The sequence below is a fragment of the Cricetulus griseus genome, chromosome 6 (assembly GCF_003668045.3).
Source record: "Cricetulus griseus strain 17A/GY chromosome 6, alternate assembly CriGri-PICRH-1.0, whole genome shotgun sequence".
Classification (NCBI taxonomy): domain Eukaryota; kingdom Metazoa; phylum Chordata; class Mammalia; order Rodentia; family Cricetidae; genus Cricetulus; species Cricetulus griseus.
This window is the reverse complement of record NC_048599.1, coordinates 115,046,198-115,072,139: the sequence shown is the minus strand read 5'-3', so window position 1 is coordinate 115,072,139 and position 25,942 is coordinate 115,046,198. Positions and strand designations below refer to the sequence as shown.

At 46.6% G+C, this 25,942-nt stretch overlaps 1 protein-coding gene across 11 annotated transcripts in view; it reads left to right on the top strand.

The window, feature by feature from the left end:
* Tanc1 (tetratricopeptide repeat, ankyrin repeat and coiled-coil containing 1) overlaps positions 1 to 25,942 on the top strand; it is a 226,975-nt gene that overhangs the window by 191,245 nt on the left and 9,788 nt on the right. For all 11 annotated transcript variants that reach the window (XM_027420370.2, XM_027420369.2, XM_035446868.1 and 8 more), the window contains 6 exons: positions 4,521 to 4,757; positions 6,495 to 6,680; positions 8,862 to 8,940; positions 23,327 to 23,460; positions 24,818 to 24,941; positions 25,691 to 25,866. In XM_027420370.2, coding sequence (XP_027276171.1) covers positions 4,521 to 4,757; positions 6,495 to 6,680; positions 8,862 to 8,940; positions 23,327 to 23,460; positions 24,818 to 24,941; positions 25,691 to 25,866 — 936 coding nt within the window. The remainder of the gene's footprint in view (positions 1 to 4,520; positions 4,758 to 6,494; positions 6,681 to 8,861; positions 8,941 to 23,326; positions 23,461 to 24,817; positions 24,942 to 25,690; positions 25,867 to 25,942) is intronic.

Below are 25,942 nucleotides of genomic sequence, written 5' to 3'. Positions count from 1 at the left end.
CCCTCGGCCACGGCTCCAGAGTCTGCACTATGCAGCCTTCCCCATTGTTTACAGGTGCTCTGCTTCTTCCTGTCCCTGTTGAAGACTGAGGTTATCACATGCCAAGGATTGTGGGTACCAGGGAGGACCTAGCAGTGGTAGGTAGATGACCCAGAGCCCTAATGGCCAGTGTAGGACTTTGGTGTTGAGCAGAGTATCTATTGTCTCTGGGTGGATACAGATAGTGTTTGCAATGATTAAAATCACTACCTGTGTCCCAGTGGCATCCCTGTTCCCCACTGAGCCTTGCATGAAGGTTTGCTTAAGTGAGTGGGCAGGAAGCCATTTCTGTAATGCAGAAGAAGTTCACACTGTTGTCTGTTGTCCCAAGTAATGATTCCTTTCCAGATGGAGTTTGTCTAAAACATGGCTAGGTCTAAATTTCGATGCCCCATAAGGGGTATCTGTGTTAGGAATATTTTCCACTTAGATTTTGTAAAAATTCAAGTTTAAGTTACTATAACATTGGTCGTCTTTCTGGCAACAGCAGTATAACTTTTGGCTTCTCCATAGAATTAATAAAGAAGAAAAGAAGAAAAGTAGTAAGCTGGTAATATCTGTTGATGCGCCTTTAATGGATTTATGGGCATAGACATTAACTTGCGGAGGCAAGTTAAGTGTGGAGAGGAACAAATTGGAAACGTTAAATTCTCCTGAGAGTGGGTTTTTCAGAACAGCACGGCTTCGCTCTCCAGGCTGTCAGCTTTCCCTTTAACATCCTGGCGAGTTTACGTTGTTCGTTCTTACTCTGTTTTATAAAATCCCCATGGGACCTACCTCTCTCCCATCCCCAAATTTATGTAACTTAGCTAAGAACCCTAAGTCCTTCCATTATCTTGTTTTGTCTTTGTAAGTCTTTTGATGAGGGAGAAAACGGTTTTCACAGAATATTGAACAAATTACAGTAATTTAAAATTATGCATGCAATTAAGGAACTGTTTTTAGAGAGTATTAACTGTTGTCATACAGGAATGAATGTCATTTTGAAAATAATTGCAGTTTGCCACTTTGGCAAATTAAAATGACTTGCTCTGAAATGAGTGCTTGGTAATTTTGGAAGTGTGCTGGTGTTAGCCCTGTGGCCTCTGTTACTGGGCCAGAGTCATGCCAGCCTGTCCCCGCGTGGCCCACTGGGATCCTGCCCAGCTGGTTGTTTTGCTCGAATGTTGTTGTATGGCTGGTGCCAGCCCCTAAGTGTAGACACGGGAGCATTTGGCTGCTGATGCTTTGCTCAGCTGAAAGGAGAGAAGACCCAGAAGGAGGCAGGGACTTGGCTGGGCTCCTGGGTCGGTTGTACTCTGCGTCACAATCTAGCAGGACACATAATGGCCCCGCTTCTGTCAGCCTCAGTATACTGCCTCGCAGCTTGAGCTGCTTGGCACTTCTCCAGGTCCCTATTGTCAGCGGTGCTACACTATCCTTGTGTGCTTTCATAAGCTGCTAGGTGGTACTGCCACTTTCAAGTGTTAGCTAAGGAGAATGCTTGCAGATGGGCAAGACTGCATAGGATGAGCCACCTCGTCCCTTCCTGTGGGCCACACAATATCTGCTACAACCCTGCCCTGTGGAAGCAATTAGCTTTATGTCCTGAGCTACCTTTGCCCTACCCATTCCAACCCCTGACTCTTCACCTCCGAAACGGAGACAACAAACACCGCCTCCCAGTGATCGGTAAACTGGTAGCCAAAGCTCTTGGGAAAGTGCCTGGCATGTCTTATTTGCCCAGGTGAGTTGTTTTTATTGCTGCTCCCCGTGGCTTTGGAAACTGTGATCACATCAGGGCTGCGGGCTCCTGGGAACTTTGAGATGTGGCTGTGACTCATGTAAGGCCTTCCATCCTGCTGCTTGGTACTGTGGATAGTCTTAGGGTACATACAAGGTAGGTGCGAGATAGGCTTCCAGGCCGCACTCTGAAGACAACACAAGGATGATGGTAACAGCAGCTGCTAATATTTATTTAGCGCTTTTCAAATAGTGTAGTTCTCTCTCTCTCTCTCTCTCTCTCTCTCTCTCTCTCTCTCTCTCTCTCTCCTCCCTTTCTCTCCCTCCCTCTCTCCTCTCCCCCTTTCCTCCAATTCCCTCCCCCCATCTCCCTCTCTCTTTGGGGCAAAGTGTTATTATTTTTGCCCTTCACTGTTAATCTTTACAATCACCTGGGGAATGGGTGCCTTTGTTCTCATTTTTTGGCTGGGGAGCAGAGGTTTGGGGCGCGGAAGGATGGCAGGTCACCTGATTATCTGTCTTAGTGTATCTGCAGGGGCATGTACACCTGGTGTGTGTACAGCCCTGCTTGCCAAACCCATTCTCTTGGGAGCTGAGTTGCCAGAATCTCCAGCCTAGGGTACAGGCACTGGAAATTTTCAAGCTCTGGGTGACTTCAAGTATGCCCCATGGTTGAAAACAAAGAGTAAAGATCTACAAACTGGCAGGGTTTTTAAGTGGTAAAAATAGAATAGTACAACAACAACAACAACAAAAAGGAAGGAAGGAAGGAAGAAAGGAAGAAAGGAAGAAAGGAAGAAAAATGTGTTTCACCAAAGCAGATGAAGTGTGGAGTTCAAGCTTTGGCAGCATGGAGACACCTTAACATTTCATACTTCGGGTTCTAACATGTCAAGATGCCACCATGGACTGTGGTTTCCCCTTTGGTTGTATTAACCCCCTATTCCTACAGTTTGTAAATATTCTATCCGCTACTCCATGGACATACGCCTGAACTACCCAGAATTTTGATAGTCCCATCTCCTTTCTGTATCTTCTATTGATCCCCTGCATGCCTCTAGTCAAATAGACGACGTGGTCTCTGGGGTTTTCAATCTAATGGTCAGCCCTGAGGACCTGCCAGGGCTTGGCAGGGGAGTGATGGATGCAGGTTGGAGCTGTTGAAAAGGACCAATTGAAGAAATGCGTGGGACATCATAATAGGTGTGAAAGGGCATAGTTTCTTTCTCATAATCAGGAGATTTGAAGGAGATTAGTATAGTTAGAGATTTCCATCTGTTCAATGATTTTAATCTGTGCAGATCAGAACTTGTCCTGATGTCTGGCAGGTGTTGTGTGCAGTAGTCAGTGGGGGCAGCAGAGGACATGCTGTCAGGAGGCAGGTGTTCTAAGGACACTTCTGTGCTTTCTGTCTTCTTGTAGGAATGCATTCTTATCAAGAGAAGAGACTATTCACGTTTTCTTTTGGCTTTATGTCATTGTTATGATTCTATTCTTGATTATTATTTCATTATTAAAATGGTGGATTTCCTCTATTTAATGGCTTGTCAAAGTATATCTCCTCCACTACTACTATCACTGTTAGCTGGAAAGCATTGAACAGTCCTAACCAGGGTCTGGCCCCAGGTTAAGAGCACTTGTTCCTCTGGCACAGTACCTGGGTATTCCTAGCACCTATGTGGAGGCTCATAACCATTTATAACCCTGATTATGGGGGATCTGATGCCCTCTTCTGACCTCTGTGAACACCAGGCATGCAGGCAAAACATGCACACACATAAAGTCAAAATAAATCTTTTAAAAATGTGTTGTGTGGGGGATGAGGAAAGAGAGGGTACTGTCCACATCAAAAAAAAAAAAAAATTTCACTTGCAATGAACTAAAATCCACAATGGCAAATTTAACATCTGCCAGGCAATGATGATGCATGCCTTTAATCCCAGCACTGGGGAGGCAGAGGCAGAGGCAGGTGGATCTCTGGGTTCCAGACAGCCTGGTCTACAGAGTGAGTTCTAGGACATACATATAGAAACCCTGCCTGGGGGGAGGGGGGGAGAAAGTTTAACATCTTAACCATTTTGAAGCCAATGAAGTATATTACATTTACTGTTATCTCTAGAACTTTCATCTAGTAGCTCTCTTTAGTCATTAAATACTGGTTTCCCCCTGCCCGTGGCCTGGAAGCCATGTTCAGCTTATGTCTGTGTTTGATACCTTGGGTATGTCCTTTATGGTAACATAATAGTATCACGTGGCCCTTGTCTTTTTGCTTATTTAGCATATTTTATATCAATCTCTGCTGTAGCATATCTTAATTCCTTTCTAAGCCTGAATCTTTCCACTATTGGCATGTACATCTCTATCCATCCTTCAGCTGGTGCACCCTGGGGTTGCTTCCATGTCTCAGCCTTCATGAATGCTGTTGATGGCAACGTGGGTGTACACATTTCTTCAAGATTCTGCTTTCAGTCTGCTGCCTCACACTGCAGTTCTGTTTACCATTATTTGGATGAATGTGGGCAGTTCCCTCCAGTGAAGATGCACATTATACACACACACACACCAGTGCACACACACACACACACACACACACACCAGTGCAGACACACACACATGCACATGCATACATATTTGTTGCAGGTACATTTCAAACTTGAGATCTGTTAAAGTAAGAAGTTATAGATACTGCCCTTCCCAGATGTTGTTAAGACTAACATATGTATGAGATATTAATTTTGTTGGGGGGCCTTTCCCAACAGGTGAGCCGGCTCCTGATTTTGGGAGGGGCCAACGTGAACTATAGGACAGAAGTGTTAAATAATGCCCCCATCCTGTGCGTCCAGTCTCACCTTGGCCATGAGGAAGTTGTCACTCTACTTCTGGAATTTGGCGCCTGCCTGGATGGGGTGTCGGAGAATGGAATGAACGCACTCTGCTACGCAGCTGCTGCAGGCCACATGAAGCTGGTGTGTCTGCTGACCAAGAAGGGGGCAAGGGTAAGTAGCAGCCTTGTTGCCATGGAGGATGACAGCAGGGTGGCTGGAGAGAGGGGAATATCTTCCTTTCATTACTGAAATTGTTGACCCCTGGCCCAGGCTTGGTGGATTTCAGTGTTGTCCAGTGAAGTGAGTTAAGAGATTATAGTATCCGTGTAGGTCAGGGCATCTTACTGGGAGCCCCAGGAGAGAGGTAGCCATGTGTGCCTAAGCTATTGTTCTGCTTGCTCTTGTACCCTGGCTACTGAATTTATTCTTGAATCTAACATGACACCACAATTGTTTGGAAGTTTTCTCTCTCTCTCTCTCTCTCTCTCTCTCTCTCTCTCTCTCTCTCTCTCTCTCTCTCTCTCTCTCTCTCTCTCTCTGCGTGAGCTCACATGCCATGTTACACATGAGGAGTTCAGAAAACAGTGCACTGGAGGGAATTGGTTCTCTCTTTCTACTGGATGGGTTCTGTGAATTAAACTTGGCAGGAAGTACCTTTCCCCATTGAACCTCTTGCCAGCCCTGTTGGAAAGATTTTAAATGTTTACCTCACACCACCCCCAACTCCCCCTTCTTTGGGCACTGCCTAAAATCATTTTTCCTTTTCCCACCTGGAACATTGGGCGTTTGAGGACTACATTTCTCATCTGTCTGTGAAATCCCAGGAACTGTGCTATGACACTGGTGTGAGCCTTCAACCAACCTTTTGCTATTACCATGAGATAACTCCCTGCTACTTGACACATTAGTGTAGAGCTAAGAGGCTCCTAGATGAAGTGAGATGGATGCTAAGCTCAGCGTAAGCCCTCTTTAGCATATAGACATTTCATAGGCAAATGATCCCTCTGAGTAACAATGGGGAAAGCACTGCTAATTGCCTTTTGCCTGTTTAGTTAAGTTAGGCTTATAGTAGGTACAAAAATGGTTTTTGTTTTGTTTACTTGCTCTTCTTCAAAGTTCAACATCTGGGACATCTGGACCTCAGCTCCAGTTTTGGGGTGCATGCTTTATTGCTGTATGCCACATGCCCCAGTTTCTGGATACCAGCTGTCTCTTAGCTTTTTTTCTGAGGCTAGTGGTACCTCTTTTGTCACAACTGAGAGCTTGCAGGAAGAGGCTAGCTGTCATGTTGGGGGACTCTTACAGAGTCTCCAGGTGATGAGGAAGCATGCTCCCAGTTTTGCAAACATGTCAGAGGTGGGCCCTTGGTTTTTTTCAGTCCTAGGACTCCCACATTTAGATAAGGAATGCTGGGGGTGCCTGCCACTATCAGGTCACCATCACACATTTCTTCTGACTAGCTGGCACCTCCCAGCTTTGTGACTTTCATTTATAAGCTTGTGTGTCCCGGGCCATCTCCTTACCCATTCTCCTTCCTTTAGATCTGTGTTCTCTGGACACTTTCCTTCTTTGGCTCCCTGTTTCTGTGACCAAGGGTCTCAAGGCAGCCTGAGTACTAAGTACTCCACTGGGAAACACAGAGGCTTCAGTCTTTGAGCTCTGTGCCGTTTGCTGAGATGTGTATTCGACAAGGCTGTTCCCCTGAGCGGGAACCTGTGGCCTTGATGAGTGTTCTTATCTCAGTGAAGGGATTCAAAGGCTCAGTGCTGTCCAGAAAGACAGGTTGGAATTTGAAGCCTTGTTCTTTTGCAGCAGCATGAGTTTGCTGATAGCCTTTAGGGCGGTCACGTTCTCAGGCTAGAGGAGATGCTCACCCTTGCCTTTACCCTGCTTCTTTCTGCTCCCCAGGTAGACCACTTGGATAAGAAAGGTCAGTGTGCACTCGTCCACAGTGCGCTTCGGGGCCACAGTGACATTCTCCAGTACTTACTGAATTGTGAGTGGGCAGCAGGTCCTCCCCAGCCTGGCACACTAAGGAAGAGCCAAGCCCTGCAGCAGGCACTGACAGCAGCGGCCAGCATGGGCCACAGCTCGGTGAGTGGGGTTGTGGGGTTGCTTCCTGAGGTATGAGATGCTGTAACCCAATATCATGTGTTTGGTCTCTGCCTTCTAAGCAGAGAGCCACAGCAACAAAAGGAAGTGGAGATTCAAGAAGCAGCTGCTGACTTGACTAATAACTAGTGACTGTCTCCTTGCTGTGAGTGAGTGAGGCCCACGGTCTCATTCGTGTGTGTGGGATGGGCAGAGAGCCTCCCTTCCACTCAGGAGCTCTGTTGGGTGTTCACTGTTCAACCTTCCTCTCCTCTTCTACTATACCCTCTACCTTGCTCTCTTTCCTCCCAGCCCTTTGGGGTCCTTCTTTTGTCCTTATAAACTTTAGAAAATAATTACATGGAATCCTAGTTTGAAATCACACTTGAGTGTGTGAAGGGTTTTTAAAAATGGAGCTTACATGCATTGAGCCTGTGAGAAGGCCCATTGTTCGAATTTCCTGCACCAAAGGGGAGATTCTTTCTGGTGGATGTCACTAGCTTTAGGTTTGAAGATTTGGCTGTCATCAGCTGGCCTGTTTCTCTGCTTTGGCTGTAAATATAATAGCATTTGCTCCCACTTTGCCGTGTGTTTCTCACTCCATGTTGTCTTTAAGCAACTGGAAGTGCCAATATTTGGTAATATTCACTCCCCCGAACGACTAAAATTTGATGCCAAGGTGGCTGCCTGGTATTTGGCACTCACACATGATGGCAGATATACATATAAACACGCATTGCTGGCTGGCTAATATTTAGCATGCACAAATTACAGTGTTAAATACACATATCTGAAAATGTGGCCATTATTGTATTTGTCTTGATTTTTTAAAACAAGACCTCACATAGCCTAGTCTCTGTAACTCTTGATTTTCCTGCCTCTCCTTCCCAAGTACTGGAATCACAGGCATGGGACTCCAGCATGTCATCACTGGAAGGTCTCTGAGCACATGCACACCCACACATGGCGATGCCCCATGTTTGGAAGCGATCCTTTTCTTAACTCATGTCACTACTTAGGAGCTGGCCTGGAGGACACTGAGCAGAAACTGCCTCTGTGTAACCAATAACCACTCCAAGCAGAAAGGCAAGATTTCTTAGTCAAAAGTCCCAAAGAGGATATTAATTTCCTAATGTCATCACAGCAAATGGTCACACTCTGAGCGACTAAAACACACTTTAATCATAACTGTCTGGAGGTCAGAAATCTAAATTTAAGGTGAGAGGAAGCCAGGAGTCTCCCTGAGGGCTCCAGGACAGAGCCTTTCCCGGCTTTTTTAGCTTCTAGAAGCCACCACCTTCCTTAGCTCAGACCTGCTTCCTTCATCTTCAGAGTACACAACCCCACTCCTGTCCCTGTTCCTTCCTTGCCTGGCCCAGATTCCTCCTGCTGATCCTTCCGAATGTTGTGGTTGTACCGGGTTTGTGACAGACTGTAGACCCAGACAGTTCCACCTAATCACTCCATTTCAAGGTCTGTGATTTCCTCCTGCCATTCAAGGAGCACCCACAGCTTCTGGAGATTAGGAAGAGACCCAGTCAGCAGACCGCAAACAACGTAGACTGGGAGCCTGGAAAATGGCTTTGTCCTATTCTCCTGTCATTCAGGATGATGCTGGCTCTGGTCCAGGGCACAGATACTTCATCTCCTCCCAAGAGCAAGCTTTCCTGCCTCCAACTTGTGCCCCACACTGCTCTTTGACAGGAAGATGCCCAGAAGGGAGAGGGAAAATACTGTCAGCTGAAAAATCATTTGGATAATACTAAAAGAAATTTTTTACTGTAACAAGTATATATCACCTTGTTTTCCTTCCGTGTGAAGAATGCACTAATGGCGATTTATGCCGCAGCTGCACTTTCTGTGATCCAATGGGCCCTTTGTTGATTACGTTGGCATATTTGGGTCATGTCTGAATTCATTAGAATTCTGAGTACCTGGTAACCCTGAGCAGAGTTGCCGAAATTCACTGAGATTGTTTTTTTTTTTTTTTCTTTCTAATTCTCCAAGTGAAAGTGTGAATAGCATACAAATTATGCTTGAAAATGGTTTTCATTCTATTTTCTCTACTTGTGCAGCATATGATAATAATGGTTAAAAAAACAACACTCTCTCCTTTGATATATGGACTATAATAAGCACCTATTGCTCTGAGAGCTCATTAAATCACCTTGCCACGTCTGACAGGTAGTCCAGTGCTTGCTGGGAATGGCAGAGGAACATGAAATCGAAGTCAATGGCACCGATACATTGTGGGGAGAAACAGGTAATTATGCTTCCACTGTTTGTAGTCAGGGCCAGCTTGCGTGATGTCTCGGCCCCACTGTGGCCTGATTGTCTTAAGAATGACTGGTGATGCATGTAGTCCTGTTTTTATTTTGTCACGAGGCATTTGGTGCTTAAACTTGCCGTTTATACTTGCCAAATGAATAGTAAAACTTCCCTGGAAGCAATAAAGGGGACTCATTTTGAGTTAGAGCAGCAATTACCATGCACTTGAGAAACATCCGATGGTAATGCCTTAGTGGGGCATTGGGTTTGCACATGTCGTGACCTACTTGATCCTCCTTTGATGCCTTCCAGGAGAGCCAGGCAGCATCCCTTTGTCAAGGGTGCTTGGTGGGAAAGTATGACTTGCTCTGCCTTATAGAATGAGGGTAGGACTCAGGTTTCATAGCCCCATCTACAATACTGAATACAAAGTCCCTTTCCATTGCTCAGGGGAGGAGGGCTGCAGGACTTATTGGAAAGAAAGATTAATATCCAGATTAATAAAGATACTGCTGCTTTGAAAAATTTCCATTTGACAGATGTAACCAAGATGCTTAATAATATGTTTCCCAGCTTTGTCCATGATGCGTGTGATTGCCATTTCTCTTGTACAGATCTGTTTCTAATGCTTTTAAGTTCTTTCCCAACAAAGCAGATGGCGGTGTGGAGAGTTTATTAGCTAGCTCACACTTGAGAGAAGTCTCAGAGATTTTCCTGGTGGGAGTGCAAGCCTGCCCTTCAGAGCCACATGGCTCGCTCCAGGAAGTCACCATCAGCTGACTTCGTAGCTCTTGCTATGGACTGAAGGGGGAGTGAGGCATGCCATGAGTTGCAGAGAAAATTTGGACTCCAGATGGTGTGGATCAGTCCTAAATGTCTGTCCCCTCCCAACTGAGATTCTGCCAGTTGGTTGAGACACTTGAGAAATTAAAGACTTCTCACTTTAAAAAAAAAAAAAAAAGCAAACAAAAACAGTACACATTTATTAACTCACAGTTTGTGAGAGTCAGAAGTCTAGCCCAGCAGGGCTGAATTCTCGGTTTCAGGCTCTCACCTGCCCATAATTCTAGGTATTGGCTTGAGCCGTGCTCCCATCAGGAACTCGCCAACTTCCAAGCGGTTGTTGACAGGATTTATCTCCTTGCAGCTGTACATGAGTCTGGTTAAAAGCCACAGAATTGTCCGGCCCTTCTCTCATAGACCTATGGGCACTCCTCAAATATTGTGGCCTAGAAAGCAATTCTTATAGTCATTAGTAAGACTTGGTGAATTTAATCATCCAAGAGGTATTTTTTATTTGGGCATTTTCTTTTGTTTATTTTTTAAGAATTTCATGCAATATCTTGATCGTATCCTCCTCCCTCATCCTTTTCTAGAATCCTCCCTCACCCAACGTCATGCTTTCTTTCTCTCAAAAGACGAAAGTGTGTGCTTGTGCATGTACACATACACAAACACACACACACACACACACACACACACACACACACACACACACACACACACACACACACACACACACACACACACCATGGAGTCCCTTTTGTGTTGGCCAACTGCTCCTAAGCACGATACTGGCCCTGGAGTGTAGGTTGATATACCCAGTGTTGTTGCTCCATCGAAGAAGCTGATTTTCCCTCTTCTAACAGCTATCAGTTGCAGATAGCTTCTTGTCTAGAGGTGGGAATTTGTGCTCAACACACCGACCCTGGGAGTCTCTTAAGTTGGGTTTGGGGTCAGGTTCAGTGTTTGTGGGGTGCATTCAAGCCCAGCTATTCCTCAGCGTCTATGGGGTGCACTGGAGCCTGGCCATTCCTCAGTGTCTATGGGGTGTACTCAAGCCTGACCATTCCTCAGTGTCTATGGGGTGTCCTCGAGCCTAGCTGTTCCTCAGTGTGAATGGGGGTGTACTCCACATGTTGTTTGGCCCTCATCACTGTAGGGATTCTCAGCAGTGAGAGTGGTTGCTTAGTCTGTGGTTTGTTTGGCTCTCATTCCTGAGTGTTCTCAATTGTGCTTTGTGTCCACAACGTTCCAGAGTGTTGGCCACAGCATAGGCCAAGAGTCCGAGAGTGAGTCCTGTGTAGGGTGTGGGAAGGTAGAGGAACAACTGAGTGCTTTGTATAGAGAATATGCTCATTATTTCTCCTGGAATGCTTCTATCTATTTACAAGTCTGCTCAGTGTAGACTTAGTTATAAACAACTTGGCTTTAAGATGTTGGCGGCCTTATAAAGGTGGTTTCCATGTCTGTTTCAGGCTCACCCGCCCATCTTTGAAGGGTGCACTGTTTTCTATGCAGTGTCTCTACCCTGTATGGCATGCAGTGCCTGCTCTCACAGTAGTGAGATGCTCAGGTGAGGGTCAGCTCCTGTAGAAAGTACTTCCCCACTGCCTTTGTGGACAGGCGCCTGTGTACCTTCTTCACAGTGTCCAAGTGTGGGCATCATGGCCCCTACTGGTTGTCTGGAGTGATGACTGCCAGTGAAGGACTTCTTGGGGTGGGATGGTCAGAGGAAACATGGTCCTGTGCCCTTCCTGTTGAGCATCACATTGACTGCTTAAGAGCCACACATGTCATCATGAAGGAGCTGGCTTGGAACAGACATTCCTCTACAACGGTGTTTAGTCTGGGCACTGCAATGAACCCATAGGTTTTAGAAAACTTCTAAGTGCCTGCTGATTTGGAGAGCACAGATCTTAGAAAAACCTTCCTTTTTATGAGGCCGTGCTTCTTGTGTGTCCAGTGTTTAGAGACAAGCCCTTCAAAGTGAGTTCTGTGATTGAAATAGCTCTGAGCTGCTGGCTTCTCCTCCTCCTCCTTGCCCTCCTTCTCCTCTTCAGTGGAGAGTAAGGAGTGTGACCCGTTAGCAGAAACTGTACCACCCTTAAGGCTGCTACTCTGTGACACCCACAGGTTGTCAGGCAATGATGGTCCCACAGTTTCTGGGTAGCCCGAAACATGGCATGAGCCCTTCAGCTGCCTGGGTTATCTGTCTCAGCATGCCACAAAGTCCCTCCTGAAATAGTTACTGTTTCCATGGCAGTGTTTAATGTGAATCAGCCCAAGCCAAAATGACCAGGGACACTTAACTGGTGACCTAATGCTGTGTTGTGGGAATTGACATGCAGTGTTTCCAGACTCTAGGCTTCTGTCCAGTGCAAGTCTGTACTCTGCCTCTGACTGCTAAGCCCCTGTCTTGGAATAGATAGAAATAAGGCCCTCATTTTCCAACATGTTCCCTGAGAACAGGCTTCTTCCACACGGATATCATCTACCTTATTTTGCAGCTCTCTCCTCAGGACTGTTGAGATGTTGTGGCCCACACACCATGAGCTTCCCAAGGGCTGGAATTCCTGTGTTTCTTCCTCCCTGGCCTAGTGCTATCCTGGGGGAGTTTCTGTAGGGGTAGAGGTGTTGCTACTTTTGCATAGTCGGTTACATAGCTATGGCTGCTGAACAAAGTAGTAGGCAGTGTTGGTCTAACCAAGGACTGGCTGTGTGGGTATTGACCAAGAAAAGAAAGCCCTACAGCTTTAAGGCATGGGGTATTCGTTTTATGGAATTATTTGGGAGAAATAACTGGTGGATGGGTGAGGCAAGGAGCCAGTGATGGGATTTTGTTTGGTGGTAGTCCTGTCCTGCCTGCCTTGTTGGATTCACAGCTGAGCACTGTGTGTGTGTGTGTGTGAGAGAGGGGAGAGAGAGAGAGAGAGAGAGAGAGAGAGAGAGAGAGAGAGAGAGAGAGAGAGAGAGAGAGAGAGAGTCAGAGTCCATGTGTGCATGCATGTGTGTGAATGTGCTCGACCTGCCAGCTGCTGAGTATATTGCTTCCTGGTGTGGTGTGGGCATGGCTCCTGCTCCGCCTCCTCCCCTTGTTTCTTTAATATCTCCCTCTCCTGGGCCCTTAACTGCTCTTCAGCAAGCTGCCATGTGCTGACTTGGTTGCTTCCTCCAGAGGCCCTTCCTTCACCCTGGGCTCTGAGAATATAGGATGTCAGCTACCTCTGAGGGCTGTCCTTTCCTAATTTTGAAAAGGAGTGTCCCAACATGTCCCATCTGAGTTAGTTAGGACTGACTGAAATACTGTGTGCAAAGTGCCAAGTCTTTTGTTTTGAGTCTATGCTATTTTCATTGGTGCTCTTTCAAAGGAATTTGGTCATTGTAAATAATCAGCTCCCATGCCAAAGCTGCTTGATTTGCTGTTTTTTCCTCTGTGAGCAGAGTGGGAGATTTGGGCTATGGAGTGCATCCATGCTGCACACCAGCTTCCTAGTGGGATGAAGCACATAGACTAATCCCACTTAACTGTTGGCTATTTCTGGATGGAACCTGGCCACCTCTGTTCCAAGTGTCCTGTCAGATGGGCTGCCATGTCTACAGGCCTCCCGTCAAAGGGCAAGGTGGATGCAAATACCTATCTCCACACTAGATCACAGAGCTAGGAAAGAGTACTCTATCCTTTGTGATTTGAGTGTCCCTCTTGTCTCTGTGAACCACTTCCCTTTCCATCCTGTGACTGTTGAATATTTATTTATCTTAGGTGTATCAGGCCATGGAAACCTGTGTTAAATCCATAGCTGTCTCAGAACACAAAGAACTCAGTACCTTATTCTATTACTTTAAAAATGACCACTTGTTCATTTGAACTTTATCTTTGGTTTTTAGGTGGGGTGCTTTTAGTAAGAATTTATATTTTAAGCCTGCTGGTTTCAGTTTGGTCCACACACACAAGTTATATATGTATGTATATACACACATATATATGCAAGTGTGTGCACACATACATGTGCGTGCATATATATACATACATGCATACATACCTTGTTTAAAATGCTTGAGGCTAGAAATATTTTGGATTTGTGGGTTTTCTGGCATGTGGGATATTTTTTTCTCTCCATTTTTTTTTTATTTATATTAGAAACAAGATTGTTTTACATGTCAATCCCAGTTCCCTCTCCGTCCCCTCCTCCCCTGCCCCCCACTAACTCCCTACCTATCCCATCCCAATTCTGCTCCCCAGGGAGAGTGAGGTCTTCCATGGGTGGGGGGGGTCTTCAGGGTCTGTCATATCCTTTGGGATAAGGCCTTGGCACTCCCTTGTGTGTCTAGGCTGAGGGAGTATCCCTCTATGTGAAATCGGCTTCCAAAGTCCATTCCTATGCTAGGGATTAGTACTGATCTACTACAAGAGGCCCCACAGATTTCTGAGGCCTCCACACTGACACCCACATTCATGGGGTCTGGATCAGTCCCAGGCTGGTTTCCCAGCTATCAGTCTGGGAACCAAGAGCTTTCCCTTGTTCAGGTCAGCTGTTTCTTTGGTTTTCACCAGCCTGGTCTGGACCCCTTTGCTCATCATCAGTCCTCATTCTCTGCAACTGGATTCCAGTTCAGTTCAAGGTTTAGCTGTGGGTTCTACTTCCACCAGCTGCTGGATGAAGACTATAGAATGGCATATAAGTTAGTCAACAATCTCATTAGGGATATTTTCATAACGGGTGATGTTCAAAGCTCCAAAACTTGGAATATTATGCTGGTATTTTTGAAAAGTTTCATGTTTTAGATTTGAGGATTTGGGACACTCACCTTTATCCATTCCCCTTAGAGCACAAGGTCAGGTGGGATACTGGGAGAAAAAAAAATGCTTGCCCAATAATTTCTGGGGTTTATGGAGCATGTGTGTGAAGCTGACCAAGAGATAAGATACACTGATGCCTGATAAGATGTCCCACACTTGACTCTGTCCAGCCCAGCTTGTGCTCAACTGTAAGGGAGAGAAGGGCAGAGGATGAGACATGTCTTCATGCCTTTAGTGAAGCATGCCTTCTGTGTCTTGGCAGGTAGCTGGGTCTATCCGGTGTGAAAACCCTCAGCTTTGGGAGTGACAGCTGTTCGAAGCTGTGCTCTTCATACAGATTTTTAGTGGAGCAAAGCACATATGACATAGGAAATTGTGTTTAGGCTGAATTTATGTTTTTTGATAGCACACATTATTCCCAAGGCTTATTTGAAATAATACCAGAATAGGGGCCAGAGGCAGAGGCAAGACTGAGATCCAAGTAACAGCTCCAATGGGTGTGCTACACAGTGTATTGGTGTGCCCTAAGATGTCCTATTGTTCTGGCCTCAGGAACCCCATGGCCAGAGTGAGAAGGGAACACAGCCATTGCAGACAGTTCTTGTTGTCCGTGGGAGAAAGCAGGGCAGTTCTTAAGGAGCTCAGAATCATTGTTCTGGTCTTTTTCCTTCTAAGGACATCCACAAGCTGTTGTTTGGTGTGTTAAGTGTCTTTAGACCTGAATTCCTAGAGGCAACAGGGAAGGAGCCAAGAACTCAGATGGCAGCCAGGCTCCCACTTCTATATGGTCTTACCCAAGCTGATGAACTTTTCTGAGCCTCTCTTTCTTCATTTGTAACAGTTAAGTATTTGCCTCCCAGGAGTTGCTTCTGTATGAAATGGATTCATGGGTATGCAAAGCCCATTGCATAGAAAGCCCTTCACACATGGCATAGCATGTCGTTAAAGTGGTTAGTGGGGCTGGCATTACCCTATATCTTAGTACTATTAACTAATCATAACTCTAGCTACATACAATAGCTCTCCGAATGTCTGTGAGCTGCTGAGTCCAGCAAAACATCACGGGTAGGTTCTGTTTAATCTCGCTAAGCACACTTGGCTTAGCGTGTGCACTTTAAGTGCACACTGTTAAGTGCACTTTCATGAGGCTAAAGGAGCTGAGCTGCAGAAAGACTTACATTTTACCCCGAGTCACAAAATGAATTCATGTGGAAGACAGGAATTTAACCTGGCTGATAGATTAATCTGGATCCCTGCTCTCAAACAAGACTGAAAGACCTTGACTTGGGAGGTGGTTCAGTGAGGAAGATGTTTGCTGTTTAAGCCCAGGACCTGAGTTTGGATCCTCAGCACTGTTGTACAAGCTGGGCACAGGGGCATGCACCTGTAACCCCACCTAGTGCTTGCAGATGGGGTCGGGGAGGTTCTGGAGGCTTCCTGGGCAACCATGCTCACCTGAATGATAATCTCCAGGATCACTGAGAGGCCCTGTCTCAAAAAATGGGAACAGTACACATCAGTACATTTGATGTTGACCTCTGGCCCCACATGCATACACACAAGCAAGCACACACAGACACACACATATGCACACATACACACACATAGATACACAGATTGAGGTGGCTAATAAAGATTAAAATTTCCATCTACTCAGCAATTAGTTTTGAGGCACAGCCTTAATCAATACACAGTCTCATTTCCCTTAACCCACCAAATGAGTTTCCCTCACTGTAATTATCGCCCCTGCATATGCTGTTAATTATGGGAGATTTGAAAAATAAAAAACACAAAACAGACGCTCACCTGTTTTCTTAAGAAATTTTCCTTTACTTTTTTTCATATCTATTGTGAACAGCATCAGTCTGTTAAATTAGAAAGCTTTGGGCAGAGCCCTCCCTCGAGAGGCCTCTTGGGGCTGTACTGGGGGGCTTGCTTTGTTCCCTAGAGCCCTGGCTTATGCTACAAATGCAGGATTTTTTTTTAAATTTTATTTTAATCTTTGTTTTTATTTATCCTGTAAGTTGATGAAGATGAGATCAGATATCAGCCCCAGCTTTGTAGAGATGAATTTATAGATCTTGGAAAGCATGTTTTTGTGTCTAGTAGAAACCTTGGCCTCCCTCAGGATGGGCAAAAATGCCTCACAAATAAGTTAGGAAAGTCGAGGCCCTGTTCTGGGACAATAGCAAAGACCTGTTGCCTTGCCTTTGGGAGAAGGCACCATTTTCAGCCAGGGGCCTTGGGAGCCACCTTTTCTCAAACTACCAGTGTGATAGCCCTGTCTGAGTAGCAGGGCACTCCTCCCCAAGAAAAAGGTAATTTCTAGCTCATTTTACCTTTTATAGGTTGATGGTTCTCAGCCTATAGGTCAAGACCCTTGGTGTCAAGTGGCCTTTTCACAGGGGTCAATTCAGAACAGTAGCACAATTACAGTTATAAAGTAGCAACAGAATAATCTTATGGTTGGGGTCACCACGAGGAACTGTATTAACGGGTGGCAGCATTAGGAAGTTTGAGAACCACTTCTGTTGTTGAAATTGAGAAATCTCCAACACTTCCTTACAGTCTTGCTTTGCTTCTGTCCTTTACTGTGCATAGTGTGTGTCCATTGTGCCCTGGTCAAGGGCCAGGCTTCAACATCTTCATCACATCTACTGGTTTCTACCTCAGCCACAGCAAGGTGACTTTTCCGAGGACCCTTCTGCTTACTTTTAACATTGGTACTTCCATTTTATTAAAAATTTGTTACAAAAATGGGAAAGGCCAATATAATGTGAAATAAATTGCACAAATGAACGCAGACATATGAACAAAACTGAGCTGTTGAAGGTGTATAGAAGATGCAGACCCCTGCTGGCCATGAAGGTCAGTTTGGATTTCCTGTATGTGATAGTATGTGATATATGAAAGACCGCTGTCTGGTATGGAGGCGTGGTCTCTGCCACCTTCTCTCCCAGTCTTCATGTCAGGTCTAAGAAGCAAAGGAGGGGAATAAGCATCTCCCATTTGATCCTCAAGCTGAGCCACCCTGGACCAGCGCAGTGACACTCCCTTGTGTGTCTGAGTGACAGGTCTGTTCTCTAACATTTTATAAACAGCCCTGTTGATGAAATGACTGTGTTCTCAGCAAGTTGACAGTCAGGGGTTGTTTCTTTTTTTCTTTTAAATCAAATCTTTGCCTGGAGAACTTCAATATGTAAAAGATTCTACCGAATGATCCATTTTGTGGTGCAAAGAAGTGTATCTCAGTGTTGTTTTCAATAAGCTCAGATGGTTGAGTGTCAGTCAGGTTTTTCTTCAAATGAACATCTGCCATGATGAGTCTACTCTTCTCAGAAGACAGCACTGCTGAGATGAAATTATTCAGGATTGTCAGGATAGGGTGTGTGCCTTTTTTCCACAATTTAATCACACAGATGATATCTTGTTAAGGGTTTGCCAAGAAAAAAAATGCTCGTGTGCTAGCTTTGGTGCTGTGTGCTCACATGGGGGGGGGGGATTCCCCTTTCATATGTCTTTGTATTTTATTGGGCCAAGACAAAGCATCAATCCCCTTTACCCCACCCTGGCCCTGTGTAGTTCATGCCTGGGCCTCTACTCCTTTTTATCTGATCAAGCCAAGTTCACTGTCCCTCATTAGAGCTGAGGCTGAGGTTGGCTTTCTCAGCAGGATGGTTGGAATTCCTGAGCATAGTTTGTTTTGAGTTTGTTTGCTGTAGCCCTCTGTGCTTCCAAATATGGGAGTATGGTACCCTGAAGTCCTTGTGGCTGATGAAACTTGAGATGCATCCTCGCCTGAGGAGTTTGTGTGATGAGGCTAAAAATACTCACTCTGGGTAGAAGAGGAAAGAAACCATGTCCTTTGTCTGTCATCATAGTGTCTCCTTAGCCTTCTGGTGTCGAACCTGAGCTGGTTTGAGCCTGAGCAGAGTGGACCTGTGCTGACAGGTTCTTAATCCCTGACTGAAGTAACACACACAGCAGATCTGGCTGTGAGGAAAGAAGGTGGAGTCCAACCCTGTCGCCAGGCCTGACAGGGCACACTTGTCAGCTTGTCAGCTGCTCCGACTTCCGGCTTCTCTGACGGCTGGCAAAACACACAGATCCTATTTTTAGCTCAGGGCTGTCTGATATGTTACTGTTGAAAGACATCAGTAGCAGCTGCAACAGAAATGCTGATTTAAAGGTCCCATTCCTCACAGGGATGAAGCTTCTTCACAAAATGAAGGAAGGCAGTGTTTAGGCTGTGGGCCACTCAGGTCTCATCCAACATAACACTGAGCTCACTTCTTTCCACAGAGTCCTGTGTCTCTGTGTGCAAACACATGTATGTCCTTGTGTGCCTTTTGATCCCTTTCTTCTTAGTTGGGTACAGCCAGGGAAGGAGGAAGAAGGTCCCTGAGTGAAGGAAAATTCCAGAGCAGCAGCTAGCACCAGGATGTTTCATGCATGACCCACTTGCAGGGACCCTGCTCAGATCAGTTCAGACAATGTATATTATAGGAGAAGAGGACAACACAGGTTTTTATACTTTCATAACCCCTAGGGTAGGGACAGACCCCTATAACAAAAGATGTGGTAATGGGACCAGAGCACAACAGTGTCCTGTAAAGCCCAGGTTTACATGAAAGAGAAGTGGTCACAGCTCACAGAGGCGGTTTAGACACGAGCATCTGACTCAGTGTTCTGCACAGGCCACGGGACACACAGGCAATGTGGGCAAGGTCAACAAGTGTGAGGTTTGTGTGACTGCTTCTCCAGATATTCTGTCTGGCCCTCCCTGGACAGAGGAGATGCCTGTCAAGGGAGAATTCCCATAGAGATGTCAGTTTCCCACAGGAAGGGGACAGTTCATTTGTACTCAGAGTTTCTTCAGTATCTGAGTTTCTCAAAATACAGTATAGCTTCTCTGCCAGAGATGGATCTGGGTGTGGCATATTCTGATCTTCTACAGTGCAAAGCACCACAAGCCCCATCTCTCAGCCGTCATGAGCACCACCACTGCCATCATTGTGGCAGGAATAGACTGAATTGGGAGTTCCCTGCAACAAGGATGGGGACTGGCTTAGAGTCTCATCTATTGGTTTGGACCACCTTGGCCGCTGCTTTTGTGCATCATTGCGTAAAACTGACTTGGGTGCTTATCTTTTGGTCCATGTTCATGTGTAAGTCTGAATGTCTTCTCCTTAGGGGCGGGGGCCTGTTTGTATCACCTGTGTGCACTTGCAAGAGCATGTATGCGCATGCGCACGTGCACACATGCACAGAAGGAAGAACTTTGATAAACTAAAGGAACATTCTGGAGATGCCTTTTGGCCCAGTCTTAATCCGTGTGCTATTGCTGTGAAAAGGCACCATGGCCATAGCAACTCTTATAAAGGAAAGCATTTAATTTGGGCTGGCTTACAGTTCAGAGGTTAGTCCATTATCATCATGGTAGGAAGCATGGCTGCATGTGGGCAGACATGGTGCTGGGGAGGGAGCCTAGAGTTTTACATTCAGACGCACAGACGGCAGGAAGAGAAGAGAGCCACCAGTCCTGAAAACGTCAAAGCCCACTTCCAGTGACACACTTCCTCCTGTAAGACCGCACCCAGTCCTTTCAAACCCTGCTTGGCTCTGGCAATGAAGCATTCAAACCTGTGAGTCTATAGGGCTCTTCAAACAGCCACAGGCATGCCACTCTTGTCACCCTGCCAGTGTACTCTGGTGGCCTCGATGTTAAAATCTAGTAATAACAGCTCTAGTCCAGGGCATTGTGCTGATTACTCAGTTTCTCAATAGTTAAGATATATTTAAGCGACTAAACATCTGATGAACCTAAGACTCTTCATAAGTCTGGTCAGGTTTGACTACTTAGCTATACACATGAGGAAACTGTCTTGGTCAAACACAGAAAATACATGAGAACAATATTTTCGGTCTCATCCTGAAACCCCTGCATTCTGGAGTACATCTGGTCCATTCTGGACCCCTCGGGCCTCTGAGTCCTAGGAGGCTCTGTGTGCTGGCCCCGCTGTACCTTCTGCTAGAGCCTGTAATTCCTGCCTCCGTGTCAGCTCTTAGGCTAGCTAGACCATACCTTGGAGAGCGGAAAAAGGGGTCAGTCCTAATTCCTGGAGCAGCGTTCCACCACAGAGGCCAAGGCAAGCTGTTAGGATGTGCTGTGCTTTGTAGAAAAGAACAGCTACTTCAGATGTTAGAACATCTTGACCTCCAGCAGATGCTAGCCCACGAGTGTTCACGTCAGACCTGAAAAGGCTAGTGTCAGCTGCTAATTTGCTACCTCCTCTGGTCCCCTGACTCGCTCCTTCTGGGCCGTCTGCTGCAGAAACAATCGAGAGACTTCAGGTCTGTCAGAATGGTGCCCCTTGGACACATTTTGCTGAAGAAATGTGCTGACCCACTCCCTGAGTAGGGAGCAGGAACTCAACAATGAGCAAGAATGGTGTGATCAGGCCAGGCCTTCAGTGTGCACCTCACTTCCCCAGCTGCTGGGGAAGCTGCTAAAGCAGGCACAGTGCCCTGACAGGTCCACACTCATGCTTCAGGGGCTCAGGACCAGAAACAGTGAGAACTGGCTTGTCTTTCTGGAAGGATAGGGAACTGCATGTTCCTGGTGTCTTCCTGTGCTTCAGATGCTAGGCCCCCCAAGACCAGAGTTCCTCCTCACATGGCTCCTGCCTTACTCCTTACTTTCTGAATAAGGCTGGGAATGGAACTCAGGTGATGTCAGCAGGTGTCAAGCCCAGCTCTCTGGTCTGCAGTGTGTGTGGATCTGTATCTTTGTCTGTCTGTCTCGTGGTTAACCTCAGTCACCAGGACCATGCTTAGGGGAAGCTGGAATAATTGTGAGCAGAGGGCAGAGGTTTAGGAGTCAACCCTGACTGAAGGCATAGTATTTATAGAGGGCCCCAGGAGGAGCAAGCGTCAGGTAGTCATGTGTGAGTGGCCTGGAGAGATAGGTGCAGGCAGACATGTGTTATGGAAAGCAGCCTTCCTGAGCACTGGCTTCCGAGGTTCTCATTACCACATCCCCAGCTCTGCTGAGAGGCAGACCCTTTCCAAAAGAAGGGTTTGAAGACCCCTTTTCAAGATGGCTTTTGCAGTATACGGGTTTTTACTGTGTGTTCTTTGCTATTCAGTGAGTTGAATGTGTAAGACGGGCATATTGAGTTGTTGAGTTGTGTTTAGGTGTGGGGCCTGCATTTTCATAGATGTGTGAAGTTCCCACTGTGTGACAGCGTTGTTCACTGTGTTTCCCACTATTGATGGCAATGTGGGTAGTGCCTAGCTTGAGGCCATGAGAAGAATGCTGCCATATAAGTGTACATTCACCTGGCCTGTTGGCCAGTCACTGTCTCCTGCCACAAGAGCAGCTGTCCCCTCCTTCCACATCAGTTACACTCGTGGCTGGGGAGGAGGGGCACTTTCCATATGTTCACTGGCTTTGACTTGCTCATTTTTGAAGGTTTTCTTCTGTTTCCCCTCTTGTAGCCTGAGAAGTCTGCCCCTTTCCCTGGTTCAGAGGAATACTGCTACCTTCTGGAAGCTGGCGATTGAGGGTATATTTAAAAACAGAGTTTTCCAGGAAGGCATGAGAATGGCACCACAGCCATCCTTCAGCTGCTTCTTCCTCCTGGCAGCAGGCTGCTCCCTGAGGAACATCCATCCTATGTGGCTCAGAACCATACTGCCCCTTTGTCCCACTGAAAAGCTGGTATCTGGGCCTGAGTTGTCACTGATCCCTGCTGTTGTCCTTTCTTGGACAAAGAGGAAGCCAGGCTGTAGGCGAGTAGAGGCACAGTCGGGCGCAGCGTTCTTTCCCTTCAGTGTTGCACCCCGCCACTGTGTAACACTGGTCTGTGATTAACCAATGTCTGCCCCAGCACCTTCGTTTTTGCTTTATAACGTTTAACCTGACTTGTTAAAGAGGTTTTTACATTCCAGCAGGGCAGCGATGATAGGGTGGACACTGTGGTTATCTCAGTCATTCTTTTTATTTAGAAATGTTTTAATTTTTGTTTGTGTGTCTGTGTGTGTGGATGCTACAGGAATGTGGGACCCATGGAGGTCAGGAAAGGACATTGGGTCCTCTGGAGTGGGAGTTACTGGTGTCTGTGAACAGGTTAATATAGGTGATGGGAATTGAACCGGGGTCTCCTGGGAGAGCAGGAAGAGCTCTTTGCCACTGAGCTGTCTCTCCTGCCCCCCCCCCCCCCCGTAATTATGTTTCATTGAATGGACTCTGACTTAAGGCTAAGAGGCCAGATTTGAGTGTAACGTTAGTCTTCTTGTAATCTACCGTGTTCTATCTCTTGTTGAAGAAAACAGACTCCAAACTTAATGAATCTGGGGTTTGAGCAAAGCATGCCGGGGCCAGCTGATGTGTCTTTGCCCTCATAGCTCTAGGACTATAGTTCAACTTAAGCTGGAGACCTACACAGGCCAGCTCACTACAGGGCTGGCCTCCTGCTGCTGGCTGTCCACTGGGAGCTTGCCTGAGACTGTCAAGTGCATGCAGCCTCAGTTTTGTTGCTGTTGATCTCACCTCAGAGCTGCTCAGTCTTCCTCATACCTTGGCAGCTGGCTTCTAGGACAAGCACTCAAGGGCAGCACAAGCTGCCCATTTCCAGAGGCCCAGGCCCAGACATTAGCATAGGGCCACCATGCTCTGTTGATCACGGGGGAGAGCATGAGTACACACATACACACACAAGGGGGCTGGTAAGTCGAGGCCCTTGAGGCCCTTGCCCTGCACCTGCTGACAGCTCCCTCTACCCTTCCCTTCTCCTAGCTCTGACTGCTGCTGCCGGGAGAGGAAAGCTGGAGGTCTGTGAGCTGCTGCTGGAGCGTGGAGCTGCTGTGTCTCGGGCCAACAGGAGAGGGGTCCCCCCTCTATTTTGTGCAGCCCGCCAGGGGCATTGGCAGGTACTTGCAGGGCCCCTAGATACTTCAGGAACAGTGGGTGGGGATGGGATTCACTATCGAGACCACTTGTGGCTCTTGAGGCTCTTTGCCATCCCTGGTTTCTCCCACTGTTGTCATGACTACTTTGCAGATACAATCATCGAGAGAGGGACTGAACAGCCATGCCACGCCACAACACACCACACCACGTCACCATCACTACATAGTAGTTCCTTAACTCCAGGAGAATTGGATTACAGTGGTAGATGGTTCATCATGGCATATCTGCTGCTGCTATTTTTTTGTAACCTGTCCATACAACATATTTGAGTAATAGCTTTCAGGGTACTTCTTGGAAGATCCAGTCTTACGCCATCTTTTAATGCAAAGGAACCAGGGCGTTGCTGCCCCGCAGCTTCAACCTTCATTTTGAAACAGTGAACATATCTCTATCCATACTCAATGCCATGTTACACCTGCATTGTGCACACAAACAGCTCAAGACCACTCATTCATTACACAGTGTCTGTGACTAACCCTCTGCCTGTCTCAGTGTCTCCTAACTGACAGGGAAGGTGGAAGGAATTTGCTGATACACAAAGTGAAAGCAGTAGGAATATGCCACTCTGTCACTCTGGCATTGTAACAGGTGACGTGCCCAGGTAACCTCTGGGCTGACCCGGTGGGCAGAGTGGCATCCATCACGAGGACTACATGGGACTCCTGCCCGTGTTTCTGATTTTTCTCCCCAGCCTTACTAGCATGCATGGTGTAAAGCACATTGCTGATGCTGAGAATTCACTTCAAGACATTTTGATAAGAATTGTCTGGAGAAGGACAAGCCACTGCCAAGTGCTACATCTTTGCAAAGCAGAATTGCTCTCCTGCCTTAGACCCTTCTCTTGTAACTATCGTTACACCCCTCTTAGTTTGTCCACAGATATCAAATCTGAGGAAGCTCAAGTCCCTTATAATGGCACGGTATTTGCATTCAGTCTGTAGACTGAATGTTATTGGTTGGGTAAATCTATCTACTACAGAACCCCAGCTACACAGGGCACAATGCCTCTCCTCAGGACCAGTTTGGAACCTTCCTATGCTGAGATAATCCCGCCTCCCCACAATGTGGCCGTCCTGCCATCACCTAATTGTGACTGGCATGCCTCACTACTAATTCTACCTGGTATATGTGAGTTTGTACATATAACTGTGTACACTGAAAGAATACAAAGACAAAGATTTTGTTGAAACAAATACAGCAGAAAGCTTGTTTGGTCCCATGTATCACACAACTGGTGGGAAAGATGGAGAAAGTGGCTGGCTATGGAGACCGTGGCCTTAAGTACGGCAGGGGCTTGATTCTTGGCACGTATTTCAGATTGTCAGATTGCTTTTGGATCATGGCTGCGATGTGAACCTGAGTGACAAGCAGGGTCGGACACCTCTCATGGTGGCTGCCTGTGAAGGACACCTGAGCACTGTGGAATTCCTCCTTTCAAAAGGTATGGTGTGTTTCAGTGCGCCGGCTGCTTTTGCAGGAAGAACTTCAGGAGACCCATTAGTACATTTGGCTTCCCAATTACTCTTTTGTCGTGTGGATTTTCAAAGGCATGATGCAGCCTGGGTGTTTATCATTCAGCTTTGGTGAGACCCTCTGGCCATCAGACCTGCTCACTCAGGATGATATACTCACGGGCAGGCATCCAGGTGGTGGACCCAGGTTTATTCATGTCCTGTGATTGTATTACTGGACCTGGGGATGACAGTCTGTGGCCCAGCTCAGGTCCAGCTGCCCCTCTTCAATAAGCCAATTAAAAGTAGAAAGTAGACAAAGGAAATTTACTCAGTGTGACCACACTGGGAGGAGGGACAAAAGGTTCTGCAGCCTCTTCAAGTCCATCTTTGGGGTCCTGAAGTGAAATCAGAGTTTCACTTAAAGGCCAAGGACATGAACATCTAATCAGTTCTCGTCAAGATGTGGTCTCACATGCCATTGGCCCATCATTGTCTGGGCTTCCATCTTGTCCTGTTAGCTGACCTAACAAGTTGTTAAAACTGGGAAATCTCTTTTTGGGAAATAAGTTCTCTCTCTGGCTGGTGCATTTTCCTTCTCTCAGTGTGAGATGCTTGGGGAAAATCTCATTCTTTGGGATCCATTTTTCAACAGTCTGATAGTGAGATTGGGAAACACAGTGTCTCTTTAGAACATCTTCATGTCTGCCAACCAGCTATAAATGGACTTTTCTCTCAGGTGCTGCTCTTTCTTCCCTGGACAAAGAGGGCCTGTCAGCATTGAGTTGGGCATGTCTGAAGGGTCACAGGGCTGTGGTCCAGTACCTAGTTGAAGAAGGAGCTGAGATAGATCAGACAGACAAAAATGGCCGCACTCCCTTGGACCTGGCTGCCTTCTATGGTGATGCAGAAACGGTGCGTACTAACAGATGTTCATTGCCGGTGTGTGGGCCTTTTCCTGTGTGCAGGATAGGGATGATGGAAAGAAGGG